Here is a 14,008-nt window from a genome sequence, read left to right as displayed (position 1 = left end):
ATATTTAAAACTCTATATTATTTCTATGTTAATAATGGAATAAAAAGCTAGTTCAGAGATTGGCGTATTGTGAAGAAATATCACGAGGCAGCTAAGTGGTTCAGTGGATAGAATGCTGGGCCAGGAGTCAAGATGACCTGAGTTCAAATCCAGTCCCAGTCCAGTCCTAGTAAGTAATCACTTACTCCCTGTGTGACCCTCACCTAACTTCTGTTTATCTTAATCTATTAGAGAAGTAAATGGCATTATCTTCCTTAAAACAATTTCCTTTCCTAAGAAAATCCCATGGACATTGGCATACAAAAAGTTGGACATAACTGAACACATGAACAACAGAAATAAAATTGGTAAACACATGAGTATAGTTTCTTTATAAAATTTTCAAAGCTAGGAAAAAACTTAATCCAATCTCCAAATTTTACATAGAAAATTAATGACAGAGAGTTGAATGAATTTTAGATATCACAGTTCCCAAGATGGTTTTTATTTTTCCAAATTATCTTATTGTTTATGATTTTATTATTTACTTCACAATTCAATTCACAAACACAAAAACACCAGGTATAAAACTTCCTTCAATTCTTAGCCAATAAACTGTTGTTTTTTTAACCCTTGAATTTAGACTCAATCTTTGAATTAAATCTTAAATAGTAAATTCTGTGAAAATAGGACATAAGACCAAAGTATCTATTGAGCCACAGTAGCCATTTACAAAGCAAATCAATTGATTTTTTTTTTACTATTTGTGATTCAAAACACATCTCATTATTTGATATATTTTGAATTTAATAAACATTTTATCATCTCCATGCAGAAAGATCACATTTAGATTTTCAGGCCTATGTTGAAAAAGTATAGCTATTAAACTCCAATGTAAGACTTTGAGTGGTCCTTTTCAGTGACATCCTTGTAAATGGTGATGCTCCTAATGCATTTATTTGTTGTTGCAGGAGGAGTTCCAGGAGGCATAATATAGAATAAGGGGGCACAGTAAAAAGTAACTTTCTGCTCTGTATGTATGTGTGTATACATTTGTTTATTTATTTTCCTGCAGAGCCCCTTAATTGACTTCAAGCTATTGAAAAGGCCTTATGGCAATTATTTCAGATTTGTTTCAAGAAGAGGCACCTCTCACCATTTACCCAAACTCAGACAGGATCCTTTCAATGTTCTATGTTAATGCTAAGATTTGTTTAAAAATTCCCAAACCAAACAAAATTAGCACATATGATGAGATTAATGTTAAGAATTATCATTCTGTGGCTCTTTAATGTTTTCAGGACATTTTTTAATCATAAGTTATATGAGGATCAATTGAAAGAATTGTGGATGTTTAATATGTAGAAGAGAAAATTTAATAGGACCAAATGTTCAAGTATTTGAAGGGCTGTTTTGTGGAGCTATTTTAATGGTCATCTAATCAGTGTTCCCTACTCTGATTTCTGACCTCTCGTCCACAGTGTATCATTCCTCTACTCAGAAACCTTCAGTTGCTTCCTTATCCTGACATTAAAAATAGCCTTAATTTGGATCCAACCTATCTTTCCCAGATTCTTGTCACACTTTTCCCTTTCATGTACTGTACATCTAACCAGAGTAGATTTCTGACTATCCCACATATCCATCCTAGCCTTCCCTTTTTTTATGCCTTGGTTTACTCCTATGCCTAGAATGAATCACATCCATCTCCACTTGTTGACATCCTTTCCTTCCTTCAAGAACTAACTCAGGAAAAACTTCCACTATGAAGTTTTACTAAAACTACTCTGTTAAAAGTGATCTTTCTCTCCTAATATTTCTCATAAAACTTTGAGAGATTTCACTCTTGAGCACAGTATTCCATATATTATATTTTGATGCAGATATAGTTTGATAACATTTCCTCTTATAGTGGAATATGTAGTTCTAAATATAAGCAACATATCAATTGTATACAGTTTCTTGTGTTACTCCAGGCAGATAATTTCTTCATGAAAAAGTCTTTATCTTATTTCATACTTGTATCTCTTACATTCATAATAGCCTTGTACATAGTAGACATCTAATACATTTGTATAATTGAATTGAATGGTTACTTAATAATCAGTATATTAACATGCTATATCACAGTGTTTCAATAAATCAGCAATAGAGTCATTGTGACATTACTCTAGATTTGAAAGCAACCTCAAAGGCTACCTGGTCCAATCTTCTTATTTTACAGATGAAGAAACGGAGGTCAAATGAAATGAAGTGGCTTATCCAAAGTCATCTAGTTAGTAACTTACAGAGCTGAGATTTGAACTCAGCTCCTCTGACTCAAGCACTGACATTTTTTCCCTGTATCATTGAGTTGCAAATGCCATGAGAAATCATTAGCCTGGACTAGCCCTTGCAAAGGTTCATTTTAATCAATGAAAAGTATGAATATTTAAAAGAAATAATTTTTAAAATTTTTTTCCAATATATGCATTAAATAAGTAGAGCGGGTCTGACAAAATAGTAAGTTTTCTTACAGAAATTACTTTCTATTGCTTATAATTAGCTTACCAATAAAATGAAAATGGGTCTTTTAGATATTCTTGGGAAGAGTTTATTGTCTTAGTTACTTTAAACATTCCACTTGAAATCTTGTTTACAGTGTTAATATGCTTGGCAAACTCTTTCTTCCTAGCATGTTCAAAGGTAAGTTCAACCAAGCTTCAATTTGAATGATCCACCATTCCAAAAATATGTTGGCATAAATTAATGAGGTGATACTCTGGTAGAATTTTCATTTTGTTAAATGGGCATTTTGATATGAGGATATTGGTAGACTCATCCAAATCTAGTGCTAAGACAAAATCAAACCCCTTTACCTATGCTTCTAAATATTGTTGATCTCTCCTAGTATCACCTTATTGAGAAATCTTGTATTATTAGATACCCAGCCATCTCCTGTTGGAATGAGGGCCACAAATGTCCCAGCATAGTTACAATTCCACTTCACAGAACTGCTGCTCCATGTCATGATGAAATATTTGTAGTTGCAGAAGTACTTATACAATATTAGGCTTTCCAGTTGCAGAAGAATGGAAGGCATATAAAAAGAACATTTAAGAAAGAGGTAGTCAGAAGCACATTAAAAATTCTCAGAAGTGAAGATCCTAACTAACAAGTATATGGCCCCACTTTTATAAGCAATATAAAATAAAATATGAGGAAAAGAAAAGGAAAATTCACTGGCAGGGGGGTGGGGGGAAATAGACTACAGATATAGTATATAGGTGTGGAAGACTATAGTTGCACTTCTGTTATTACCATTCTCTTAGGATGTCTAAAATGATAACTCTTGAGTTTGAAAAAGAAATCCCAAATTCCACTTTCTTTATATTTCAATGCAATGCCTCATTCTCTCTATGACTTTGAAATGTTTCCACCCCTCAATATGAAAAAGGATCACCTTTTTTAGTGCTTTACATATTTGTTTTGGTATTATGTACATGTTCCAAAATAATCCATGTGTAAAAAAAAAGACTGAGGATGTTTGCATAATGGACAGGATCTATTTCTGCCAGGTGGTTGCCCAAGAATTAATTAAATTAACCATTTAGTGATTGATTCATTGAATCTGTGTCTATAATTGACAGGATTTACCTCTGGCTAGGTTGGCTTAATCAGATTAACCACTTAGTGATTGATTCATTGAATCTGTGTCTATAATTGACAGGATCTACCTCTTCTAGGTTGACTTAATCAGATTAACCACTTAGTAATTGATTCATTGAATCTGTGTTTATAATTAACAGGATCTATTTCTACTAAGGTCATGGCACAGTGATTAATTAGATTAACTATGTAGTGATTGATTCATTGTCCAAGGTTTGATACATCAAGGCACTTTCTCCTTTTAAAATTTAAAAAAAACCCAATGTAGACTCATAAGCAACTAGAAGCAGCAAGTCTTTACTTAGATTTCTTCTTTCTTTGCAGTAACTGAAAAGTTTAAATCCCTGCAGGGTGTTTATAAATGTTTATGCATGTTTAACTAAGATTGATAGAATTGGATAGGTACAGATGTTAGTAGTTTTCTATGTTAAGTTTAAAAATGATCATTCAGTTATATTTCTGAGATCTATAATTGATAATATTCTTCTCTGTATTTATTAAAGTTTTCATAACAGTTACACAACAGTCATATAGACATAAGGCAGTCTTTCATCCATGGAGTAAATTTTATTTCATGGAGTCAAAAAAGTTAGGATAACTAGGTGGTTCACTAGATAAAGTGCTAGGCCTACAGTGAGGAAGATTCATCTTCTTGAGTTCAAATTTGGTTTCAAACACTTACTAGCTATGTGACCCTGGACAAGCCACTTAACCCTGTTTGCCTCAGTTTCCTCATCTGTAAAATGAGTTGGGAAAAAAAAAAGCCACTCCATTATCTTTGCTAAGAAAATCCCAAATAGTGTCACTGTGTGCTTTGGTAGTGCCTTCAAACATTTTCATACCTTTTCTAGCAATAATGATCAGATAAGGCTTTTTATAATGAGGTATTGAGTATAGAAGATCAGAGAAGAATTTTCTTCAAGATTAGTATCTTTTTTTTGTATAATACAGGGCATTTTATATCATGTATACATAAATACATATGTAACATATGCAAATATGTGTATTTTAAACCCAGCAAGATTAAGGGATTTGTCCAAGGTCACATATGCAATAAGTAGCAGAGCAGAGAAATAATTGGAACCCAGGTTCTCTGACTGCTGGACTTTATACAATATGACGACTTCTGATGTATCCTTTAGATACAATACCTTTTAGTATTATCGACTATTGAATCCTTTATTGTATTGCAAGAAATAGTTTCTAACTTGAAAAATGGAAATGCTGTGCTGGTGTAATTTATATAAGGAGATATTGCTAGAAGAACAAATAAATACATACCCTTCTATTAGAAAATAGCTGGCTTAAATTTTGATAAGATACATCATAAAGATGATTGAAAGAACATTGGCATGGTGAAAAGTGGTCATATAACTAAAATTAGATGTCTTTTCTAAGGGTAAAAATCTGCAGTTAGACATACATACATAAGATAAGGGCAAAATGACTGATAGGAACCAGTCATCGTAAATTCCCCCACCAATGTGGAGAGAATCTTTCTTTAACTTAGTCTTCATTATTTTTTAATTTAACCTTCTACATTCTTGCTCTCTTAATTCAGTATTATGCTTTTGATAGGAATTTGTTTTGTTTTGTTTTGTTTTTCAGGAATTGGCCATTCTGTTTGTATTTAGTCTGATTTTAATAGCTTTTCTAGTAGGCAGGATTTGAAGTTGAAAGGAACCTTAGAGTTCTACTAGTCCAAATTCCTTATTTTAAAAATGAGGAAACTGAGTCAGAGAAATGTGATCTTAAGTCACTTAATTTCATTGGCCCTCCATTTCTTCATTTATAAAACAAAGGGGGGGTAAAATAAATTGTTTCTGAACCCTGTGATTCTGGTTTATTGACCAGAAACATAAAATTTATCTTCCCTCAATACTCATTCTCACTCATGCACAGAGTTCCCACACATTTCTTCTTACTGCTGTCCAGAGTAAAATATTAAATCATCAAATACCAAAACTGGTCACATAATAAACTTCTTCAGGCTAAAAGCATTTGGCTTCCTTTGTGTAATGCTTTAAGTAAGGAGATAGTGGAATGAGTTTATGCAAAGGTTGACTAAAAGCACACATTTAGAAAAGATGAAAACTTATTTGAAATGTGAATGGTATGATTTGTGTAAGACAATTTGCTGCATTTCTAAAGAGCATGCCATAATAATACCCCTTGGGAGTTTCTACACCCTTTTTACAATGCTGTCCTCCACTATCCATCTATGCTTAGGTATAGAGTTCTTAGTAAATGCATGTCATTAATGCCATTCTGGAATGCATTTGGCATTAGAAAGCTACTGCAGATGGCATACAGGAATGCACTAGTGGATGTAATGTAGCATGATATATAATCTCTGACATTCCTTTTAACTCCTCTGTTCTCATCTCCTTTTTTTCCTTTCTATTTCAATTACTTTGAGCAGCATCAAGAAAAAATTACCAATCCACCAAAATGAGTAAGTCCCCCTGTGAAGCCATGAAATGCTTGCTCTTACATGATGCCATTTCATGCTTCTACATCCTAAACTCTGACCATTTTTCCCCTCGGAAAAATGTCAAGTTTAGGTGTTGATAGCACTCATTACTAACTAATCATTAGAATCTGAGTTAGAAAAACTAACTCAATCTAATTCAATTTGCAGTGTGTTTGTAGAAAGTGCTTTTAAAAAAAAAAGAAAGAAAAGAGGTTAACATTCAGCAGTTGAAAGGCATTTGTACATGCATTAATTTTTGCTTTGGTTTTATATTCATTTTGCTTGTCCCCACATTCAGATTGCTTATTATACCATTTCCTCTATTTACTTGGTCATTGTCTGCCAACAGACTGGCGAACCCAGAGGGAAGCCTTCCAGACCTCGCCATGATGAATCTAACTGCAAGCATGGAAAAAGAGGCAATGAGGAGGCTTGAAGAGGATGGTCAGGAGAAGACAGAAGAGTACTATGAGGAAGAAGAAAAAGGTGGGGATAGGAAAGACAGTGAAGATGAAGAAGAAGAAGATGAAGATGGTGAGGAGGAATCTGAGGAGGAAGAAGAAACTTCAGGTAGCTTAGGTTCAGCTAAAAGTTGATTGACTTCAAAGGAAAAAATATTCATCCTGGCAACATTTATTAAAATGAAGTTAATGTGATCTTGCCTTGTAAAATTCAATACTTCTCTGACAATTTTCCTCCTGAGAATAGAAAATGTGTAAGGGGAAAATGTTTAAAAATATTGCAGTATCAGCTGTTCCAGATTCCCCAATCATGCTTATCAAATAGATTGAACACAAAAATCATAATGTACCATAGAGACATTCTGCCATGATATGTCAAATTATAAATTATGACCAATATACTTGGTAGTTTTTTGTTTGTTTGTTTGTTTTGTTTTACTGAATTAAATTTATTTTACTTCTATATAAACAGGAAGGGTAGCTAGGTGGTATAGCAGATAGCATCCTGGTCCTAAAGTCAGAAAGACTCATCTTCCTGAGTTTAAATCTAGTTTCAGGTTGTCATTAGCTATGTGAATCTGGGCAAGTCACTTAATCCTATTTGCCTCAGTTTCCTCAAATATAAAATGATATAGAAAAGGAAATGGCAATGACAAATGGGGGCACAAAGAGTCATGCACAATTGAAAAATGACTGAACAACAACAGCATATAAAGAAGAATGTGGTAGCACAAAACATTTGTTACTCTAATATGATGTCTAGTAAACTTTTTAAAAGTACTCCTCTAAGATGCCCATTTATCATGTGGTATTTGAAATGACATTAAGTAAAAACTTTACATAATACATAAAACTTCTTTATGCCACATTCTCTCAAAGAATTCTCCCTAAATTATTTCCATAACCTACAATAATATAGAAATCTTTATCATTGATATAGACCAAACAGTTATGGTTCTCAGTGTTGAATAGAAAAAAGAAGTGTTTGCTTTATGTTTTATTGATTATAATAGAGGAATAGAATAAAATATAAACTCTTTTTAGCCAATAAAATTCTTAGATATCTGGCTGCCATTCTAATCTACTCTACTCCACATTACCTTTCTTCATCCACTTTATGTTCAAGTTTTGTTTTTGTTTTTTTATCTTCTGTCTCCATACTTGGAATGTACTTCTTCCTCTACCTCTGAAAATTCCTTATTTTCTTCAAAAAATTAAGTGCTACTTTCCCACTGAATTGCTAGAACTTTCTCTCTGCAAATTAATTTGTATATATTTTATATTTTTGGTAACATGAAAATTCTTTCATTCTTCTTCAATCCAATCAAAGCCCCTTGAAATCAAGGGCTATTTCAACCCTGATGCAGAGTAGCTGTCATATGGTAAGTGTTGAAAACTTGTTGAATAAAGCCAGACTCTGTCCCTATTCACTTCCTACTTATATTTTCCTTGTAAAAATTAGCCTAAGGATCACTAATTATAGAGCACTAAAATGTAACCCAAAAAGAATTCTTCATTCTCTTAGGTGAGTTTACTATTTTGCAGATATAAGAAACAAATGGCATCTAGTAATTGACCGTCTCACAGTACTATTCTTAAAATTCCTGGAGTACTTTCACAAACTGCAGGTTTTCATGTGGTGGATTTTGGAATTGCATATCATCAAAATTGTTTCATCATATATCATCTGGGTTACAGTAAAAGAGGCAAGTACACTTTTGATTCTCGTATTGAGCTTAGATGCTGAAGATCTTGTGTATCCTCCATATTATTCTTCTTTATCATGGTCTTCCATAGGATTTGTATTCAATATCCCCCTACTCAAAAAGCAAATGGTCAGAATTGTTGGAACATGTTAATTCTTCATTTATACATAAGTCACACAAACTGCTTACTTTTAGGAAAGTGCACAGAAATTGAGCTACCTAATGAATTCTCTCATCATTTTTCCTAGTATAAGAGGAGAATTCTGCAGTAAGAGGAGAATTCTGCAGTAGGAATTCAGAACACCTAAATTTAATTCATAGTTCCAATTTTGGCTAGGTATGTGCTTATGGGTAAATCACCTTATATCTCTGACAGTCAGCTTTATCATCTGCGAACAGCGATGATCTATATTATCTATGACCAATATAGTGAGGTAAGCAATTTGAAGACTAAAAGATGCTGTATAAATTTGAGCTTTTATTGCTATCATTATTATGATTCTCCATTTTTTTTATTATGACTATGCTTAATCAGCAAAATTGGCTGATTAAAACTAGCTGAGTGACCAGACTTAAAAATTCACGGAGCATTGCAAATGTGGAAAATGTTTTCTAGTGGAATTTCTGTCATTTTCAGCATTTTTATCAATGACTTAGGAAAGAGGAAATCAATTAGCTATTCTAATATATTCCATTGTTCATTTCCTGAGTCCAATCGAAATTCCAGATGCTATATGAAACATAAAATTAGATAGAATTCTACTGTCTCCTTAATCTTTTTTTTAAGGATAGGAAGTAAATGTTATTTGTGTCACATAAAAAATTTTCAGTTTACAAGATAAAGCTGGTTTCCAGCATAGTCTGCATGAATCTCTTAAAAAGTTGTCCACAAGCAATATGAAAACTGGAGAAAAAAAGTAGTGGAGTCATACATTAAATAAAGATTCCCTTGAAATTAAAAAAAATTGCTATTAAATAATATAGAACTAAAGTAATTTTTTGTTTTCTTTTTTTTCTAGATGTTAAAAAGAGGACCTAGTACTTTTTAGTCACATCAGATGTCAGGCTTAAGCAATTCTAAAGCACAGAAAACAAAACAACATTAACTATAACCTTTTACTGCCATCCCCAAATATATACTTTCTACAAACAAGAACTCTAGGGTTCAGATTCTAAAGAAGAGAAAAATATCACTTAAAGGTGGTTTTGATAGTTCTTCCAGTGGATTTTTTTAATTGGTCCTCTGATGAGATAAATAGTGAATGTTCATTCAGATCTATATTGTGTTCTTCTAAGAAACTAGATTATAAGAGGTACTTAACAAATTCCTTGTCAATGATTAAATGAATGTGCAGCGTTACTATCGCTGTGGCATGTGGTGTTCTGTGCTCAAGATTAGGTACTTAAAATGATTTAACATTGTAACTATCTCTTAATATTATATGGATAGCCACTTTATAAAACAAGATATCATGATTATCGTGATGATGATGTATATGTCTTTGAATTTCACAAAAGGAGCTGTTCAAATTGACAGAGCACTAAAAAAAAAATCTCCATTATTTTTCTTTACCTTCTACAACATCTTTCCCTTTCTCTCCATATTCTAATTTTGTGTTCTTAGGTGTCTCTCTTCAACTATGTATTTTTGATTTCTTGGGCTTTTGCTTTGCCATATGCCCAACTACGTCGTCTGGCTTCAAGCATCTGCACTGTCTGGACGTGTGTGATTATTGTCTGCAAAATGTTATACCAGCTTTCCACCATTGATCCTGTCAAATTTTCTGTTAATTGTACCTGGGTAAGCCATTCTGATGGGAAATCTTAACTATACTTTTAGGGGAAATTCACTTTAGAGAAAACCAAATTTGGGGGGGAGGAGGTTGGGGAGACATTTCTTAAAAAACTCCATCTTCACCTTTTGAAGATAGCTCTTAATTTGTGTAAGAAACACAATACCTTGTTTCTTGGAGTCTTTCCCTAGATTATTATAGCTCAATCCTATCTTCAGAATTCATATTCCTTATGATCTTGGAAAGATTTATTTCCCCACAGATAAATGATATATATTAAGAATGTGAATGTAGCCGCTCTCCTCCCTTACTTGTCATTAACTGTTTTGTTCCTAACATTAACAGATGTTATACCTCTTTAATTTCAGCCAAATCAAAATGAAACAAATATAAATATAACATATTTGAACACATCCATGCTCTACAGTGGTCCGATTGATCCATCAGAGTGGGTTGGATTGAGAAAATCTTCTCCATTGCTTGTATATCTCAGGGTAACTGCTTTAACTGAATTATTTGATTTAAAATTCCATCATTGTTTAAAAATTTTCTTTTTTTTTGGTTAAATTTGTTTATGTGAAATTTGAAATGTTACAATGATCTATGGCAAATATGTTAATATCTCAGTATAACACAGTTGATAAACTTGGATTATCATTTGCCATTTGGGTAACTTAGGATCAAATATGTTCTTCATATACTCAGGTTTGGCTTACCCAGTGTTATAAACTTTATTTTACTTATTTATGTTTAAATGCATAAAAAGTAACATTATTTATTATTCTCAGATTCAGTCATAATAAGATTAGCATATAAAATAATACACATTTTTAATTTTCAAGCATTTTTATTATTTTAGACCACATTAATAATTTTCTACTTTAAGCGGCACTATGATTACAGTGCAATTTAAAAAGGAAGTCTGTAGCACTTAAATTAAGCATTTATTTAAATGTTTTTAAATAATTTGAGCCCCATTTCTTTAGCAATATATGTTCTAACTTAGCTTCTGTTACACAACATTCTAAAGTATCACATTATTTTAAAAAATCATGCCTGATGCAGATCTCTTTTCTATAAACAATAAACCTTTATGATATCTTATGTTGTATATACCATTATTTTGATTTTCTAAATGTGAGAAGGGACCAGAAGCTGTTATCTTCTCCTCCAAAGTACTACCACTGGCTAGCATCATAGGAATTGGTTTGAACTATTTAAAAAGAATAATGAAATTTTAGTTTGGTAAAACAGGAAACAAATGTATCTTTTTATAATATATAATGCTATGACATTCTGTACTTATCTTATAATGTATAAGTAGTATTCTATGCTAGAAAGCACTGGCTTTAATCAAGAAGATGAGTTCAAATCCTGCCTTTAGTATTTATTAAGTGTGACCATACACAAGTTACTTTACTTTTCTGAATCTCAGTCCTGCTTACACTAAATATCTTTTCCTCCTGTTTTCCAATATGATAAAAATAGATAATAATGAGTCTAAAGCCTACCTTATAGGGAAATTATGAGTATTATATGAGACAAAATATATAAAGTACTTTACAAATCAGTAAGTACTATGTAAATATTGACTGTAATAATAATAAGTAATATCATTATACAACCAGAATATAATCAAGCCTAGGACATTTTTGTCTTCAGACACAATGAAATAATATTATCTAAAGATTTCTTTTAGATTACCAAGTCATAAAATTTTGCCCTCCTCTTATAACATCTTTTTCCTGCTTTGTAGAATAATCTACTGATGCTAGCTATTCTAGCTTTTGAAGTAACTATTTACCGCCATCAGGAATATTATAGATGTAGAAATAACCTTACAGCACCTGTGTCTAAAACCATTTTTCATGACATTACAAGAATGCATCTGGATAATGGACTCATCAATTGTGCCAAGTATTTCATAAATTACTTTTTCTACAAGTTTGGGTTGGAGGTAAGATATCTAACACCAATTTTTTTTTTTTAAATTTCTGGTAACTGCCTGGTAGATTGTATTTTTAATACATATGAAATTTGAATTTCTGGCATTCATGTATATACGTGTGTGTGTGTGTGTGTGTGTGTGTGTGTGTGTGGTTTTATTGTCTAGAATAAGATTCTAACTCATATCCTTTGGTTTAAGATGGGTTTTAGCCAAATTATAAGCTTCCAAAGGACAGTGACTTCTTTTCTCATTATGTATCTCACTTGCTTCCTAGCCTAGTACTGAATAGAATAAAATAAAATTAATGTAATATAGTATAGTAGCATATAATACAAATAACACAACACAATATGGCAGGATGCAACACAATACAATACAATAATGGGCACTTTATAAGAACTTCCCAAATCCATTTACTTCAGTCCAACTCTTGATTTTTTATGCTCTATGACTTCATTATAAAAGTTATATATTTTCTAAGTCCCCTTTGCCAGATGCTTAAGATTTTCCAAAATATTTGTGATAGTGGTATGAGGGTCTAAACAGAGCAGTCTACTTCTGTATGTATGTAATATACTTTGTTTTTAGCCCTTTTCATTCACTCAGCTAACTATATCACAAACCCAGCAAGTTAATTTTATTTTAACAATGTAACGTTATCTTTTCTTGCTTATCTTTTTCATTTAATTTAAAAAAATAACAAGAGCTTCAAAATACATGCAAAGATAGTTTTCAACATTCATCCATACAAAAGCTTGTATTCCAAAATTTTCTCCCTTTCTTCCCCTCCCAACTTCCCCTAAACAGCATAGGTTAAACATGTACAATTCTTCTAAACATATTTCCACATTTATCATGGTGCACAAGAAAAATCATACCAAAAAGGGGAAAAAGCAAATAGCAACAAAACAGATGAAAAAAACTATATTGTGATCCACATTCAGTCCTCATAGTCCTCTTTCTGGATGCAGATAATTCTCTCCACCACAAGTCTATTAGAATTGGCCTGAATTACATCATTGTTGAAAAGAGCCAAGTCCATTACAGTTCATCACATAGTCTTGTTATTTGCTGTGTACAATGTTCTCTTGGTTCTACTCACTTCACTTAGCATCAGTTCATGGAAGTCTTTCCAGGCCTTTCTAAAATCATCCTGCTAATCATGTCTTATAAAACAATAATATTCCATTACATTCATATACCATAACTTATTCAGCCATTCTCCAATTGATAGGTATCCACTCAGTTTCCAATTCCTTGCCACTACAAAAAGTCTTGCCTCTCTTTTAACCAGTTTCAATTCAATTCAGCAATTTTTTAAGTATTAAATATACACAAATTACTATGCTGTTCTGTAAATATAAAAGTGAAAAACCAACAACTTTTTTTCTTCAAGGAATTGTACAAACTAATCACTTTAAGCTTTAAAGATATTCTCTGAAAATATCATTTCCTGAAGCAAAACCTTTGTAGATTTAATTCTTCATAACAAAACACAAACTATCCTTTATTTTGGTAGAAAACATTGGGAGCTGAACTGTTGTACTTATAATTAATGTGTAGAGGAAAACTGAAAAGAAAAGCAGAGAAGGAGAATGTCATTCATAGAATCTTCAGCTAACCAGTTTGAAGAATATTTAATAGTGACACCATGAATGGTATTGATGCTCTTCTAGTGGCAGTGCAGAGAGTTGTGGGAATCCCCTTTTGGTTGGAGGTTCAGGTCCTATGTGAAAGAATTCACGAACCTGAAATATTAGTGGCAAAAAAGGAAGTTTTATTGGCATTGAGAAGTCGGTTTTGCTAGGAAGACTGACTTCCGAGTGGCAAAGAGTCCTCTTAGGGAAATGGAGTTCCTAACAGAGAAATCATGGCAGAGAATTAGAAGTTAGCACTGAGAAAAGAAGATCTCTTCACAGTGGACAGGAGTCCAGGTAGGCAGCTCAGCCCTACTCCAGACTTCTGCAAAAATATGGAGTTTAGAATTGTCCTTTATAGAA

General features: G+C 32.4%; 1 protein-coding gene across 1 annotated transcript in view; it reads left to right on the top strand.

Annotated features, from left to right (window-relative positions):
• PIEZO2 (piezo type mechanosensitive ion channel component 2) overlaps positions 1–14,008 on the top strand; it is a 271,682-nt gene that overhangs the window by 160,383 nt on the left and 97,291 nt on the right. The window contains exons 15-19 of the mRNA XM_051973830.1: positions 6,450–6,670; positions 8,107–8,317; positions 8,605–8,701; positions 9,892–10,068; positions 11,817–12,017. Coding sequence (XP_051829790.1) covers positions 6,450–6,670; positions 8,107–8,317; positions 8,605–8,701; positions 9,892–10,068; positions 11,817–12,017 — 907 coding nt within the window. The remainder of the gene's footprint in view (positions 1–6,449; positions 6,671–8,106; positions 8,318–8,604; positions 8,702–9,891; positions 10,069–11,816; positions 12,018–14,008) is intronic.

This window comes from Antechinus flavipes, chromosome 1 (genome assembly GCF_016432865.1).
Source record: "Antechinus flavipes isolate AdamAnt ecotype Samford, QLD, Australia chromosome 1, AdamAnt_v2, whole genome shotgun sequence".
Taxonomy (NCBI): domain Eukaryota; kingdom Metazoa; phylum Chordata; class Mammalia; order Dasyuromorphia; family Dasyuridae; genus Antechinus; species Antechinus flavipes.
This window is presented reverse-complemented; position numbering and strand designations above follow the sequence as displayed.